Source organism: Arvicanthis niloticus, chromosome 21 (genome assembly GCF_011762505.2).
Source record: "Arvicanthis niloticus isolate mArvNil1 chromosome 21, mArvNil1.pat.X, whole genome shotgun sequence".
NCBI classification, from domain to species: Eukaryota; Metazoa; Chordata; class Mammalia; order Rodentia; family Muridae; genus Arvicanthis; species Arvicanthis niloticus.
This window is the reverse complement of record NC_047678.1, coordinates 46,157,226-46,173,392: the sequence shown is the minus strand read 5'-3', so window position 1 is coordinate 46,173,392 and position 16,167 is coordinate 46,157,226. Positions and strand designations below refer to the sequence as shown.

The following is a 16,167-nucleotide window of genomic DNA, read 5'->3' as shown; positions in this document are numbered from 1 at the left end:
TTGAGATTAAATAATCACTACTTTCATCAATGAAAGTAAACTCTGGGGAGCCAATTTAAGTATCACATCTTATAGGAAAGACTAATGTTCTATTAAAAAGAAAAACAGCATGACATTACTTGCGTCTAGCACCCATCTTTAGTTTAACACTTCTGTCAAATTTCAAGCTTTTTGGCATAGTAGCATTTAGTAGTAACATTTAGCCCCTGATTAAAGATCATACTAATAATCAATGACGTGTTTAAGTTCAAATGCTGGCCTTCTCTCTAAAAAGTATGGAAGGCTTGTGAAACCCTAAAAATCCATGTAGTGATGTATTAATATTGGGTATATTCAAAGGATACATTGTTAAGCAGGATACCACGTAAAGTATCAATCTCATATAAAAGTTTAGGAAGTTAAGAGAGTGAGAAATAGAAGAGTAAAAAATGGAAGCTGATTGGTTATCTCACGCCTGTCCATGTTTTACTTCCTCTGCTCTCCTGTCTCACCTGGTTATCAAACTATGTGATCGGCTGCCAAAAATGGAAGAAAATGTAATGCTTTGCTGTGGAGAAGATGCTCAAACTAATAAGAGCCAACAGTGGTTGTATTCAAACTAATAAGAGCCGACAGTGGTTGTATTCAGTATTTGGTTTACAAGGCTACAATGACTGTCACTAAAGACGATAAACAGTGTAGGTATGTAACTTGCCAATAGTTTTACACACTGTCCACTCTGTTGTTGGTGGAAGAGCCTCACATTGTGGTCTCACCAGCCTCCTAAATGTGTGTATAAGGAAGCCCTGCCGGTCTCAGTGCCCCACCCCTGCCCATGCTAAAGGTGACTGTCCAGGCCTACCCTAACTGCTTCTAAAGAGTGTTTCTCAGTAAAAATAAAACTTAAATTTAAGCTGTAGTAGTAAGTTTAATCATTTCACATTATACATTTGTAAAATTTTTATTTCTCAATAAAATGTTTAAATTAAAAAACAAAACAAAACTGGATTCAATGTAGACCAGGCTGGCCTAAACTCACAGAAATACCTGTCTCTAACTCTGAGTGCTAGAATTAAAGGTATAAGCCATTATGCCACCAGCCTAAATTTACTGGATTCAAAAGTTATCAGAAAATGAAAATCAAGAGAGATAAGGTTTGCCAGATGTTTGCAAAATTGGTATTTAAGACTTATGAATTTTCATAGCAAATTCCTATAGGTGCAATAATCTGACACCTGAAATATGCTTTACAAAACTTTTAACAAGGCTGGGGGTATGGCTTAACTGTTAAAAACACCTGCTATGTAGTCATGAGGATCAGAGTTCAAATCCAGCATCCATAAAGAGAAGCCAGGTGCTGAACACAAGCTATGACCTCAGCTCTGAGTGAGGCAGACGTTCTAAGGTTGAAGCTTGTTAGCTTCTAGCCTAGCCAAGCCCAGCCCAGGTTCAGGAAGCTACCCTACCTTGAAGGAACAGGCTGAGCAGCAGAGGGAGACACGCAGTGTCTCTTCTGGACTCTCTGTGCACACCCTGATACATGCATATACCAGTACCCGTCCAACACCTCTTTCCCCCACACAATCACACACAAGTAAGACTAATCTTCAAAGGAAAAAAACCACCTGCAGTGGAGTTTTTGTATTTCTTTAAGAGAACAATGAAACAAAATTAGCAAAAATCAGTTGACTGATGAAATGAGTTTCTGGCAAAATCAATTCATTTATTGTTCAAATTTTTATACAGGTCTAGAACAGCTTTAAAGGTTTAAATTCGTATATTCAGAATTTCAGAAAACTAGAACACAGTGAGCAATTAAAGTAGTAAGACTCACCTGTTTCGTTACTATTAGTTACAACTATTGTTTCTTTTAAAACAAACTTTATCTTTCCTAGTCCACCAAGGCTCTGAAAGCACTGAGCCTGTGTTACTAGCTCTTCCCATGGAGACAAGAAGCTGCATACCTCTTTCAGCTCTGGCCAGTCAATAAGAAGCAGCTTGGTTGGAGGTCCAGAAACAAGGTGCACTCGAATAAAGTCAGAAAACTCTCGCCAAGTAAAGCAAAGATCCTTGGGTCCAGGAGGACCTGGAGTAAATCTGATGCCTTGTACGCTTATACTCTGTGTGTTGGCCTAGTGAAGAAACGTACATTGAGAAAACACAAGGTTGACATCTCTTAGTCTTTAAAAAAAAAAAAAAAAGTTATACCCTACATAGGCTATTTTGTGGTTAACAGAACAAACCATGCCAACACTCCATCATTTTCTTAGGGAGGGAAAATGGAATTTTTCTCTTCTGTCAGTAGCAGGGGATCTAAAAGACGAGTATATACAACTCTTGTACTTTATTTTCTCATAATTTTCATCATTTTTTATTAAAAAAAAACAGGTTTTTTTAAATTAAAATGCTTAAGATCAAGTGTTTCACATTTTTGAGCTCTCTAAATTTATTTGTTTATTTGTTTGAGATTAGATCCTGGTAGCACTGGGTGGTCTGGAACTACACTATGTAGAGCAGGCTATCCTTGAACTCAAAGAGATCCCAAGGTAGCCTTGAATTTAAAACATTTGCCGATATATGCTCCCTAGTACTGGAAGTAAAGGCACATGCTACCATGCCACACTCAGCTTGGTTTGAGCTCTCTGAACTTTGTAATATTTGCATAGACTGGATACGATTCCTAATCTAACCAGGAACTGGTAGTGCACACCTTCAGCCCCACCACTGGGAGTCAGTGGCAGGCAGATCTCTACAGTGAGTTCCAAGACAGCAAGGTCTATACAGAGAAACCCTGTCTTGAAGCACCCCCCCCCCCCCAAAGAAAACAGTTCTAATCTATAAATATAAAAACCCTGAGTGTCATGTTAGGAGTAAAAGCTTTTTGGATTTCAGAACATTTCGAATGTTGTGTTAGGAACGGTCAGTCTTCCTTCCTGTGCTTCCTTCTCTTTACCTCAGAAACCAGCAGCACAGGCGACTGAGACTTTTCCAAAAACGGAACCTTAATGTACCTTCCTGAACACCCCACACTGTATGTAACAAGGAAGTTCCTCCCTGAACACCCTGCACTGTAACAAGGAAGTTCCTCCCTGAACACCCTGCACTGTAACACTGTAACAAGGAAGTTCCTCCCTGAACACCCTACACTGTAACAAGGAAGTTCCTCCCTGAACACCCCACACTGTAACACTGTAACAAGGAAGTTCCTCCCTGAACACCCTGCACTGTAACACTGTAACAAGGAAGTTCCTCCCTGAACACCCCGCACTGTAACACTGTAACAAGGAAGTTCCTCCCTGAACATCCTGCACTGTAACATGCATACAACTTCACTATTCCCCGTCCCCTTCTTTTGCCCTCTCTTTGTCAAAATGATAGTCACACTGACTAGGGCTTTTGTCACTGCTTATCAATTATTCAGAATAACGATTACAAACCCCATTAATAAGCCACTAAATTAATAAGCCATTAATCTTTGCAACATGACTACCTGGCTTAACTCATTCTAGACCAGAAATGGCACACAAGTACTCACAGTTTAATAGTGGCTGTTAATGATCCCATGTCCCATTTGTGTGGATATATTCCTATCATTCCAATCTACTTTATGTATACGGGGGCTTTGTCTGCATTTATGTCGATATGCCTCTTATATGTGAGTGTGTACTTTTTAAGACAAGCCACAGTACAAGCATGTTTCTATGCCGAGGGAGTAATCTAGTGGACTGGGAATACTGGAGGTATAAACAGGCAGGTTACACTTCAGGACCAATGAGATCAGAGAAGCCTGTGCAGACTCCATGCATAGCAACAACCCTGTATATTTTCATTTCATCAACATATATATTTGAAAAAAAAACAAAAAACAATGGAATAACCTGAAATCAGAAAGAGCAGACTTTCTATAAACATAAAAAACTCATGAGAGTTCTTTAGCATTAGAAACAATAGCCTAACAGGAAAAGCAAAACTAGTGTGAAAGGCAACAGAGAAGGCTATTCTCATGGTTATTCTGTCAAATCAATCAGATCCTGTAGACCCAGGAGAACTCTTTTTTAAACCTACAGTGCCTGGCAGGTTTTTTCTTTTTCTTCTTTTTCTTTCTTTTTTTTTTTTTTGGGGGGGGGAGGTTTTTTTTTTCCAAGATCCATTCCAGAATATTCTTTTATCTAATGTTGGTTTTGACCTTTTCAAGAAGAGCGCTTCATGTTTGTTTTAAGCTCCAAGAATTCTATCAGGGCCTTTGCTTTTAAAGCTAAAGTTCCCAGGGTCTAACCCACCAGCCTGGGAGCACATAGGGAGGGACCCATGGCTCCAGCTGTATATGTAGGGGAGGATGGCCTTGTCAGGCATAGGTGGGAGAGGAGGTCCTTGGTCCGGTGAAGGCTGGACGCCCAGTGTAGGGGAATTCAAGGGTGGGGAGGTGAGAGAGGGGTGTGGGGGGCATACCCTCATAGAAGCAGGAGGAGGGGGGATAGGATAGGGAGTTCCTGGGCAGGGGTGGGGGAGTAATGGGGTAAGGGGATAACATCTGAAATGTAAATAAAATATCCAATACAATGGGAAAAAAGGCCAAACTGAATTAACTGACAAGTGGCAAAATTAAACAGTGAATGTTCTCCTCAGTATCCTGCTTTAATGCAGGGGTAAGCACTAAATTTTATTTGACTACCTAACTGAAAACTTACATGCATGTGTAAATATAGGCACATTATGTGTACACATACATATAGTGAAGTGAGTATAACAACTACAATCAGCTTCAACATAGCATGGTTAAAGGGAAGGCAATGGCTGGGAGTGAGCAGCCGGATCAGGGCAAACACCTGTTTTTTGCCTACTTTTGTTGGCAAATGATCTGGGTCTCACAGACGCTATCCTGCAATTTTTTTAATTACAAGTTTCAATGTCTTTGAAGAATTTTGGATAGAACGATCAAGGTCGGCAAGATGACTCAAGTCCACATTTAGTGTCTGGGACTCCCGCGGTGGGAGGAGAGAACTGACTCCCACAAGCTGTCCTGCATTATGGCAAGCATTTAGCCAAGTGTAGTAAATATACACAAACGCAAAGAAAATATTATTTTTAAAAGTTAAAGATACAGGTAAAGTTAAACTTCCATCTTTTCTCAAGCACAAATCCAATTTTACAGGGTTTATAAAGTACCTCCAAAGTGGTTTTCAAGTTTGAGCTGTCGAGCCCATCTCCAGAAATCGACAAAGTAGATAAGGAATCAGGTGAAAATGCTGAAATCTGATTTCCATACTGATCTGCAATTATTACAACTTAAAAAGAAAAAAGCTTCAAGTTAAAATCCTTTGCAAGATGTATCCTACACATAAACTACACTTGGATGCTTTCATTTACTCTCATACATAGGTAATATACATACATAATTATTTCTCTTATTCCATTAAACTATATCAAGAACTTGTGCAGGATTGTTTAAAAAGTACTTTTAATTTTTGAGGCATACTAATGTTAATATTGTTTGTATTTGTAAGGTGTTAGGGATTGAGCACAGGATCACACACACGACAGACATACTCTACCAATGAGCTGTATCCTAATGCTTAAATCAGATTTTTAATTACAATTTAAAGGAAACACTTAATGGTATATACTTTTCTAGCTATAAGAAAAAAATAAAAGCTACAAAGGAATCAATTCATACTTTTAATACTGATTATAATTTCCTATAACAAATGCAAAATTTTTAAAATAAACTATCTTATAACAATGAGTTTCAGTGTATGCCACAAAGTATCTTTCAGACCATATATTTTAAAATATTAACTGAAGCCAGCATCATATAAAAAGAAGTATACTAACCTATTTCTCCTGGAAGCTCTTGGCCCATTTGCACTGTTTTTCCTCCTTTTAACTCACATTTTAAATGTTTGGGATCATCAGGAAGTGGTCTAAAATTAGTTTGGTTAAAAGGCTTTAATTAACCGTTAATTGCAGGAAAAAAGTGAAGACCAACACATATATAAGTCCTAAAATTAAATACAACAGCACCCTCCAAATCTTTCACTTTTCATAGCTATTGACTGCAAGCAAAGGTTACATTATAGTCTTTATATCGCATTAAAGGGAAGTTATGATAAAGAAATACTGTCGACAGAGGTAAGGATAAACCACAGTGCAGGGACACAGCATGGAGCAGGTGGGGGCTTACAGTGCTAGTAGTCACTGCACCAGCAGCCACAAAGCTGGGGTGACAGGAGGGTGGCCTTCTGCTCCTTCATGTTAAGCTCCACTCTTTTCTCTGAGTTGTGGATACTAATTCTGAGTGAACTCAGTTTCAAAATTCACCACTAACCAATGCGATAACTTTTTCTTCTAAGACCATACCCTGTCCTCTGTGTTTTTTCAGGCCTCTGTTGTTTGAGATGAAGGACCTTCATTTGACACATTGTTACAGTTGCTAGTGGATCAATGAAGTGCAGTGTTATCATCATGAAAGGATTAATCACTCTCAATCATATACAGTGCTACCACATGTAATTCCGCACTTGGGAGACTGAGGCAGGAGGATCGTGAGTTTGAAGCCATTCTGGGTTGCATAGCAGGACTCTGCCTCTATCAGAAGCCCAACAATTAACCACTGTGTACAATGAAGATTTATTGTAAAGACAATCTAAATATTTTATAGAAATTAAAACGTGCTTTTTTTTTTATTCCTCAAAGCAGCTTTTTTTTTTTTTTTCCCACAAGAGTACACTGCAGAAAACTATCCTCCTATGGTATTCTAAGTCTGAAAGTATTTGAAAATATAACAAGTTCACAAACCTTACTGTGAAGGCACTTTCCAGAGACACGTGGTCATCTTGATAAGAAACCTGGCAGTAGCGTAAATCTTTCACGGATGTTGGTACTTGCACATCAGGAAGCAGACCTTGTACCAAATGTTCTTTGTTAACCTCAGGAGTCCAATTAACCTAGGAGAGAATTCATGTAACACAAAGGTTACAGGTTACTCAAAACCTTCCCATAACCACTTCCAGGCTAAATTTTTGTTCTTATTTTTCTTCTTCCTCTGTTTTTATCTTTTGAAATGGGGTTCCAGGTCGATCAGATTGCCCCCAAACTCATGTTGCTAAGGATGGGCATGAACTCGTGACCCTCCACCTTCCAACTGCTCGATTACAGGAATGTGCCACCACACCCCACCTATTTATTGAAGAAGCTTAATTATAAATTATAATTTACCCCCCCCCCACAGCCAAAGAAAAAGAAAGTCTATTTTCTTCTTTTTAAAAAACAAACAAACAAAAAAACCCTCTATTTTCTTGAGACTGTCCTGGAACACTCTAGAAACCTGGTTGGTCTTGAAATCAGAGATTCACCTCCCTCTGTCTCCCCAGTTCTGGCATTGAAGGCAAACATCACCAGGCCCAGATAGAAAGTCACCCTATGTCAGAAACAGTAGTATATCATAGTTACATATTTGTTTTTTGCTGCGAGTATTTCTGAATCTTCATAATAAAAACTGAAAGACATTAAGGCGTGTATTTTTAGAGCTTTGCTACAAGGCTGTCACTGTGCTTATTACACTTTAAAGTGGAGATCAGCTAGACACGAGGGCACTTCCATTCTTAGAAGAACCAAAACCAGAACAACAGCAGAACCCACGGTGTTCTGTATGCCTGTCGTCCTAGCTGTTAGGAAACGGAGGCAAGATGACTAGCAGCCACAGGCCAGCGTGGCCTACATGTTATGATGATCTCAAAACAAGATAAAAAAACCAGCAGCCGAGGAAGAGTCCATGAAGACAAAGCAGGCATGTCTGTGTGTCATCACTGCTGAGTGGTCTGGGCAGGGTTAGAATGTGATCCTGTGAACTGTTACTCCGTAAGGTAAGGAAATGTTTTATCTTTCTGGTCACCTTTTGGTTTAAATCCGTTCTTGAGTATTTCTACCTTAAAATTATCACTTAAACCACATATTTTAGTCTGACATTTAAAGAAGCCAGTAGTAGCCCATCTGTCCAAAAGACCTGATCCTGTTTCTGGCAGTTGTTCAATTTGTTTGTGGGCAGTTGCCTTTAAAAAAAAAAAAAATGTCAAATTGCCTTTGGGCCAGCAGCAACTGTTCCCATCTTTCCACACTCTCGAGTGTAACACCTAAAATAATGATCAGGCACTTCTGGACCAGCCCTGTACTGGATTTTGTAAAACTGCAGCCACCGGCTCAGACAGCCCACTGGCAATGATAACCCCAACAGAGCCTCTCCAAGACAGCAGCCAAGTTTTGGTCATTAAACTCTACCCAGACATGGCACGGGGTGGGGGCAGGGGCAGGGTGGGGGTGGGGGATGATTCTGTGATGATGCAGGAGATGTGGAATGAGTGCTCCAGCACCAACTCTCATGAGGGGAGATACCATGGTCTCTCTCTGACAATTAAAACTGAGTTTCCCACACATATATTATTATTCCTAGACTGGGGTTGCTCTTCTTCCTGGGGTCTGACAATGACCTGGCAGTCATGGCCAAAGTTACCCTAAATCTGACAACAGTTGAGGAAGTGGGCTTGGCCCTAGGGCCTGTACCTGCTGAGCCATCTTGCCAACACAAAGATCATTTCTCTAGGTACTAGATTTTCCACTGGTAAATCATCCACATTTCAATCAAGTCCATAAAGAAAAAAATTTATTTAGCCTAGAATTTAAACTATTATGCTAGTGCAAAATAATTGTACTATTGACATTTGTTGTCTGACACTGAAGTGTATTTTTAAACAATGGTGGTGTCACATTATCTTAGTGCAATTCTCAGTGTATGTTATTTTGTGAATGAATCATTACCTGCTGTTTTTTATTTAATATTACAAAAATGACATTAAACAAAAAGATAAATCTGAGTGATTTCGTATGTATGTATGTATGTATGTATGTATGTATGTATGTATGCATGCATGTGTGTATAGATAGGGTCTTTCTACTAAGCCCTGGGTGATTTTTTTCTATGTATTTATTAATAGATTGACAGACAGATTGTCACTCCATTCTCAGCGGGTACTCAACATTTGAAACCAACTGGAAAGGAAGCTCAGTGAGGGAGCCCTTGGAAGAAGCCTGTGCAGCTGACGCTGTCCCCTCTCATGCCTCCTACCAATTTACCGATTTCATCTCGCATCAAACTATTAACAGTATTTTTCTTTGATAAACAATTTATTATAGGCTGTCCCCAAAATTTCAATTTTCAAACAATAAATGAGTTTTTACAAGTAAACAATTTGCCTAATATACTTACCTTAATTTTTTCTGCCAAGGTTGGTGTAATATTGATTTCTCTCTCTCCTTCGTCATACATTTGAAAAATGAGGTTTCGCATTACATCACCTGCTATCCAATTAACCTCATCCTGGTGTTTGATCTGGATCGCCTTTTGCCCCTCCACACTAAAGATCTGTAGGCGAGCGACATGGCTACTGGGAAGTAACTTGATAGTCTTCTCAACAGGCGACACATCTTTACAACTCTAGAAGAGAGAATATGAAAATACACACTGAGTCCATGGCACATTTAACAGCTTAGTTCCAATATTAGGGAAGATTGTCTTACTACAGTTACACTTGTAGGCATTATAAGCCAGATGTGGTGGCACCCACCTGTATGCCCACAGTGTGGGAGGTGTAGGCAGGAGGTCAGGAGTTCAAGCCATTCTCAGCTACACACAGTACGCTCAAGGTCAGCCTGGAATATACAAGAGACCCTGTCTTTAAAACAAACAAACAAAGAAGGTATTATACTTTACTAATATAATATTCTACTCCATCAGGCATAAATGGGACTGGTTACATTCTGAAAACTACAAACAAAGACGCCTTCTTTTTTTAAAAAAAATTCATTTAAAATAATTATAGATCGTAAGATTTGAATTAAGTCACAGATTCAATAACCATCACTTGGTAAGAATAAAGAAGTAGGACACACCCTCTCAAAGGTGAAGGTGAGGGGCAGTGGGGTGAAGGATTCTGGGAGGGGGCCCGGGGGGGCAATATTTGGGGTGTAAACAAATTAAATAATTAATTTTAAAAACAGAATAAAGAAGAAACCGTGAATTTTCAATAAAATTGCAGTCGAGTTGCTATATAGAAGATGATACTTTTTATTACTAAGCTTTATTGACATTTTATGTTTTTTTTTTTTTTTTTTTAGTTACTAGCACACTGGAATAAATGAACAAATAATAGCCAGAAGGAGTTTAGATGCCCTAAAAGTTGGACAAAGAAAATTAAACTATTATACCACTACTTCTTTAATAAACTATAATATCTTCAACAGCACAAAGTTATTTATAATAACTTAATTCTAAGGTAACTTTAAATATTACTCAATACACTTCTTTATCTATTTACAGCTATTCTGTAAACTGTATTTTATACAGATATAAACCCATTTAGATGAGTGACTTAAAATTTATTTATTTAAAAATTCCTATATTATAAAATATCAAGCAATTTATTTTAAAAGCATACAGACTTACTTGACTCCTTACTCTCAAGGTTGGTGCCTTTGGTCAAGACACAACAAACTGCATAAAAGCAGATCTAACTTGGTATTTGCTGTAACTGAATCACTCCTGGCCTTCTGATAACTGCTGATTAATTACATAAGGCCTATTTGCCTCAGAGGCCAGATCCTACCCATACCCACAAAACTATACTATACTTCTTGACAGTTTGCAAAATGCAAATGCGCACAAACACACATTGTTTACATTATCACATAAAAATGCATCCTAAATGTTTTAATATTACCAAGGGCACATACTGCTTTTGTGGATCCACCTGAATTCACTTCCCATTACTGACCCTGGTGGCTCACAGTTACCTGTCACTCTAGCTTCAAGGGATCCAGTGCCTCTGTTCTGACATACACCTACCCCCACACAGACCTACACACCCCTACTTTAAATATATACCTTTAAAAAAAAGGAAAGTATAATCAGTAGTAACTATAAACACTGTAAGAGATATGATCAAGAAGATTACTAATACGTGATATAAAATGTTAAAATACTGTTACACCGTTTTCAAGAGAACCATAAATATTGTACATTTTAGCATCAAACAACTTTGCATAAAGTACTCTACAGCTAGCTGTTAAAGACCTTAAAGACTTTGTGTAACACCAATGAGAGCAGTAGCTTACAGGAATCTCAATCCTGGCGGTCAGTGTCTGGTCTTTCTTAATGTTCTGAACTTGGATTGGTGGCCCTGTTAGGATGCTAGTTCCAGAGCTGCTGCAGTCCACAGTATAGACTGGTAGGTTTGGAGCACCTACAAACTAGAAGGAGGGCAGAAAGATCATTAACTACTCAGTAAATGTTCAAATTCTTGAATAATTTACCACAGCTAACATTGCTGCCTCTACACTGGAAAGTTCTAAATAAAACTCAAAACACTAGATTTTTAAAAATAAGAACAGTGACTTTCTATGTTATATAAAATTTATCCTTTTAGAAAACAATTCTTTTTTTTACTTAAAAAAAATTCTTTACTTAAAAGAAAATTACAAAGGAGCTGGGGTTACAAAAGTTACAGCCATGTCTTTAGTACTAACATACTAACACACACACACACACACACACACACACACACTTTTACCTTCTTGAGTTTCTTTTGTGGTAGGCCTTACCCTACCTTTGTTTATGCACTAATTGAAAGTTCTAAAAGACAGTTTTACCATTCTATTTATAAATGAAACACTTTACCTAAAGCTAGAGGAGGAAGGGAGGGAGGGAGGGAGGGAGGGAGGGAGGGGGCTCAGTAGTTGATAAATGACTACCATCTAAGTAGGACCTGAGTTTGAATCCCCAGAAGCATGTAAAGCTACAGTACTGCACCCTCCAATCCCAGTGCTCCTAAAGCAAGGTAGAAGTCAGAGACAAGAGAGTCCCCTGCAGCTCTCTGGCCAGCCACTCTGCTACATGCATTCCAACACATGAAAACAGACATGCATAGACATCTGTGAGAAGACAAAGGAAAGAGAAGGGAGAAAGTTCACCACACATCTATCAAACTGTATAGCTTAGCCTGGTAGGGAAGGCCTCGAATCCCAAATACTCCAGAGCCTGAGGCACTAGGAAGAATCATAAAATCAAGCTTTCTTGGGCTACAGAGTGAGTTCAAGGCCAGCTCAAACCATTTTAAAATCCTGTCTCAAAATACAAAACCAAAATGAGCTGAGGAGATGGCTTACTGAGCAGTATGAGCAAGGCCTTCAGTTCAACTCAGTACAGCAAAGGAACAAAGAATGAAGGAAAGAACAGGAACAACTGGGAAGAGCCGGTGTCTTTATTGGCTCTGAGGTTATTGAAAACCTTCTGACAAGGAAACGTCCTAGGAATTTTTCCATGGAATAATCATTAAGACTTGATTGAAAACAAACAAACAAACAAACAAAACCGGACAAAAAGACACAGTTATATTTATTTCCTTTGGTTTTATTAAATGTTATAACTTTAAAAAATTTAAAAACATCAATCCAAAAACTTAATGTTTAAGGCTTAACTTTAAAGCTGCAAAAACAGTCATTGCCACTTACTAACATGAATATCAAAACAAAATCTGAGCATTGATGACTGTGTGTCACAAAAAACTCACCTTAGAGTGGCCAATCATCACACAACAAGCTCACCTTACAGTGGCCAATCACACAACAAGCTCACCTTACCTTACAGTGGCCAATCACACAACAAGCTCACTTTACAGTGGCCAATCACACAACAAGCTCACCTTACAGTGGACGATCACACAACAAGCTCACCTTACAGTGGCCAATCACACAACAAGCTCACCTTACAGTGGACGATCACACAACAAGCTCACCTTACAGTGGCCAATCACACAACAAGCTCACTTTACAGTGGCCAATCACACAACAAGCTCACCTTACAGTGGCCAATCACACAACAAGCTCACCTTACAGTGGCCAATCACACAACAAGCTCACCTTACAGTGGCCAATCACACAACAAGCTCACCTTACAGTGGACGATCACACAACAAGCTCACCTTACAGTGGACGATCAGCTTTGGTTGTGCCGTTATGTTGTCTGACTCATCCACAACTTCTACCTGAAATGGGAAAGCTGTTCCATTTTCTATAACTAGAATTTCTGAGTCAGGTTTCACTTTTAGTCGATGAGGGGGACCTATTGAGAAATTATGTAATTAAATACATATTTAGTAGATTAAATAAACTGAAAAATTTTTCTATGTAACAGTTAAATATAAGAAAGAAAAAATAAAGAATGTAGAACTTAATAAATTCTTCCTTCCAAATGTAATCTGTGCATGTGACGAGGCTGCCTCAATAGCATAGCTAAGTATCTGGTGCTTACGCAGAGATGCTCACGAGCTACAGCACAGTGATTAACTCATACTAGAAATGATCTAAGCAGTCCTGAAAAAAACATTTAAAATATCTGGGAGGGAAAACATTTAAAAAGCAAAATGAGTTTATTAAAATAAATTTACTTATCACTGTTAGCTTTATACAAAGACTGGTGTCTCCAGCAAAAGGAATAGCAATATTCAAGTATCATAAGACTAGTTCAAGCCAAGCATGATGATACAATCCTAAAATCCAGGACCTGAGAGCTGGGGACAGCATTGGCTATGTAATAAAACTGTGTTCCCAAAATAAAACAAGCCCCTGGTGATTACATAATCACATACACAGGTAAGTACACTGCTCACTGCCCTTGATATAATAAGCAAGTTATATCATACATTTCCTGTAAGATTAATAAAATAGGTCTACACTTCTACAATAAACTGTCTATATGTTTCACAATTCTTAATACTTTAAAATTTAATTTATGTGCCTAGGTGATAAGATTTCTACAAGTTAATTCCATATGGCTTGGCTTACGTCTAAAAGTCTACATGTTTATTACTATAAATGAACTTTTTCCCCTTACTAGTGCCAATTTTCACTTCTTTAATAATGTGCCTGGGTAAAACTTTTAAGAACTTCAATTTGTAAATGCAAATTGTTCCCTTCTGCTAAAATCCAGTATGAACTGGATTTTATCATTTATGGACAAAGTGTTAGAGTCAAGGTTTCAAATTCTCATAGCTAAAACTTGCCTGCCAACGGTTCCCTGTTTGTCCAGGATCAAGTGTAAAACACTGAATAAGTATAATCTTAAGTGTTTCACAAATCTGGGCAGATCTCACCTTGGAAGGCTCATGTGCAATTAGAACTGTGTTCTTTATTCAACAAATGCACAGGGAAGACTATCCATACTAACTCATTTAACTGCTACAACCCCATGAGAGCAAGTAAATATTCTATTCATTATTTTAAAAAGCAGCCATAAACAAAGTTTACCTATACTGAACCTCAAATGGTCCAATTCAAAAATATTCTTTTTAGATCCTTATGACAGACTATCTCTTAAATTAAGCAGCAATTCTATCCTATATAACTTTAATAGTTTCATTTTCCAAAAATAAATTCTCATCAAATATAGACTGATAATTCTTAAAATACGAAAGGTTTCTCAATAAAAGGCTAACCTAAATCTAATAAGCCTATCTCTAGATAATGATTCTTTATTACACAGTCAGTACCTAAAGATTTCCCATAAGACTGAGGGAACTTGAATGCAACTTAAATGTAGTTTTAAGATTCACAGTCAAGCGGAAGGTGCACCTCAGTTGAGAGATACCTGCCTAGAATGCAACTCTGAGTTCAATCCCAGTACCACATGAACCAGGTGTGGTGGTACACATCTGCAATCTACCAATTGGGAGGATGAGGCAGGAGAATTGTAACTCAAGACCATCCCTGGCTACCTAAGGAGACTCTAAGGCCAGCCTGGTCTGTACCGTCTCAACTTTTTTTCTTTTCTAAGAGACAGAAACTTAGAGCTATTACCAGTCTTGCTCCAACATTAAACTAGTATAAATAGTATTAGTATGCTTCTATCACAATACCATTTGTTTTCATTTTTGTTTTGGCTTTTTGATAGAATCTCATTATTACCGCCCAGTGTAGTGTCAAAATTACAGTCCTTAAGGGCTACGAGATGGTCTGGTGATCGAGAGTGTCTACAGCTGTTTCTGGGGGCTCTGCCATCCCTGACTGCCACAGGCATTGTGTCCGCGAGCGCATGCCATCCTATATACATAATTAAACTGTGGTCTTTTCTGCCTCAACACCCCTACATTCCGGCCAGTCACCACAAATGCAATCTATGAATACTTTAAAAAAATAACTATTGCAAATACTTCTTAAAATAATATTACCAGGTAGTAATCTAATTTTCAAAATCTGTGAGTCTTCTTTTAAACCAGGAAGAGTAACCTTTAGATTAAAATTCTGTTGGAAAAAAAAAGACATCAAAAATTAAACCCAAGATTTAAATAAGTAGCTTAACATTTCAATTCTGACTTATGTTTAGTTTTTAGTTTCCTATTGTTATATAAATTTACTCATAATTATTACAAATATATAAGAATCCCAGAGGAGGAAAAACTTCCCTCATCTCAAAAATGGTGTACCTCAGATAGTTATCAGAATAAGGCGATGTTTCTAAAAATGTAAAAGAAGAGGTAGAAAGACCACTCAGTGAACTTGCTGCTCTTGCAGGGGACTCAAGTTCAGTTCCCAGAACCCACATGTTGGCTACAATCACCCATAATTTCAGTTCCAGGGAATCCAATAAGCTCTTCTGGTCTCCACAGGCATCAGGCACTCATGTAGTGCACATACATACGTGCAGGTAAAAGTCACAGATGTAACACAAATAACTAAAAATATTTCTGAAGTGAAACAATAAAGGAGTAGGAAAGAAAATGCACTGAACCCTGAACAGTAACTACAGAGATCTGAGGAAAAGACCCATTTAAAAGATGGGCGAGAAACTATACACAACTTTCAAAAGAAGAAATAAAATTGGTTACAAATTCTTAAAAAATGTGGCACATCCCTAGCAATTAAGAAAATGCAAATCACAAAACCTGGAGGTTTCAACTTATCCCATTCAGAGCAGTAAAGATCAACAGAACAACCTACAACAGCAAATGAGGGAAGGGGTGTAGAAGAGGGGAACCTGTATTCACTGTTAGGGTTGCAAGTTAGTCCATCCACCCTGGAAATCAGTGTAGAAAACCCTCAAAGCACTGAAAGTAAATCTTCCATATGACCCAGGAATATCACTCT

General features: G+C 38.2%; 1 protein-coding gene across 1 annotated transcript in view; it reads right to left on the bottom strand.

The window, feature by feature from the left end:
* The window catches only part of Smchd1 (structural maintenance of chromosomes flexible hinge domain containing 1), a 113,714-nt gene that overhangs the window by 37,722 nt on the left and 59,825 nt on the right, over window positions 1–16,167 (bottom strand). Inside the window, exons 22-29 of the mRNA XM_034484004.2 lie at window positions 15,252–15,324; window positions 13,008–13,147; window positions 11,143–11,277; window positions 9,239–9,466; window positions 6,775–6,923; window positions 5,812–5,900; window positions 5,146–5,264; window positions 1,944–2,111 (exon numbers count right to left, since the gene is read on the bottom strand). Coding sequence (XP_034339895.1) covers window positions 1,944–2,111; window positions 5,146–5,264; window positions 5,812–5,900; window positions 6,775–6,923; window positions 9,239–9,466; window positions 11,143–11,277; window positions 13,008–13,147; window positions 15,252–15,324 — 1,101 coding nt within the window. The remainder of the gene's footprint in view (window positions 1–1,943; window positions 2,112–5,145; window positions 5,265–5,811; window positions 5,901–6,774; window positions 6,924–9,238; window positions 9,467–11,142; window positions 11,278–13,007; window positions 13,148–15,251; window positions 15,325–16,167) is intronic.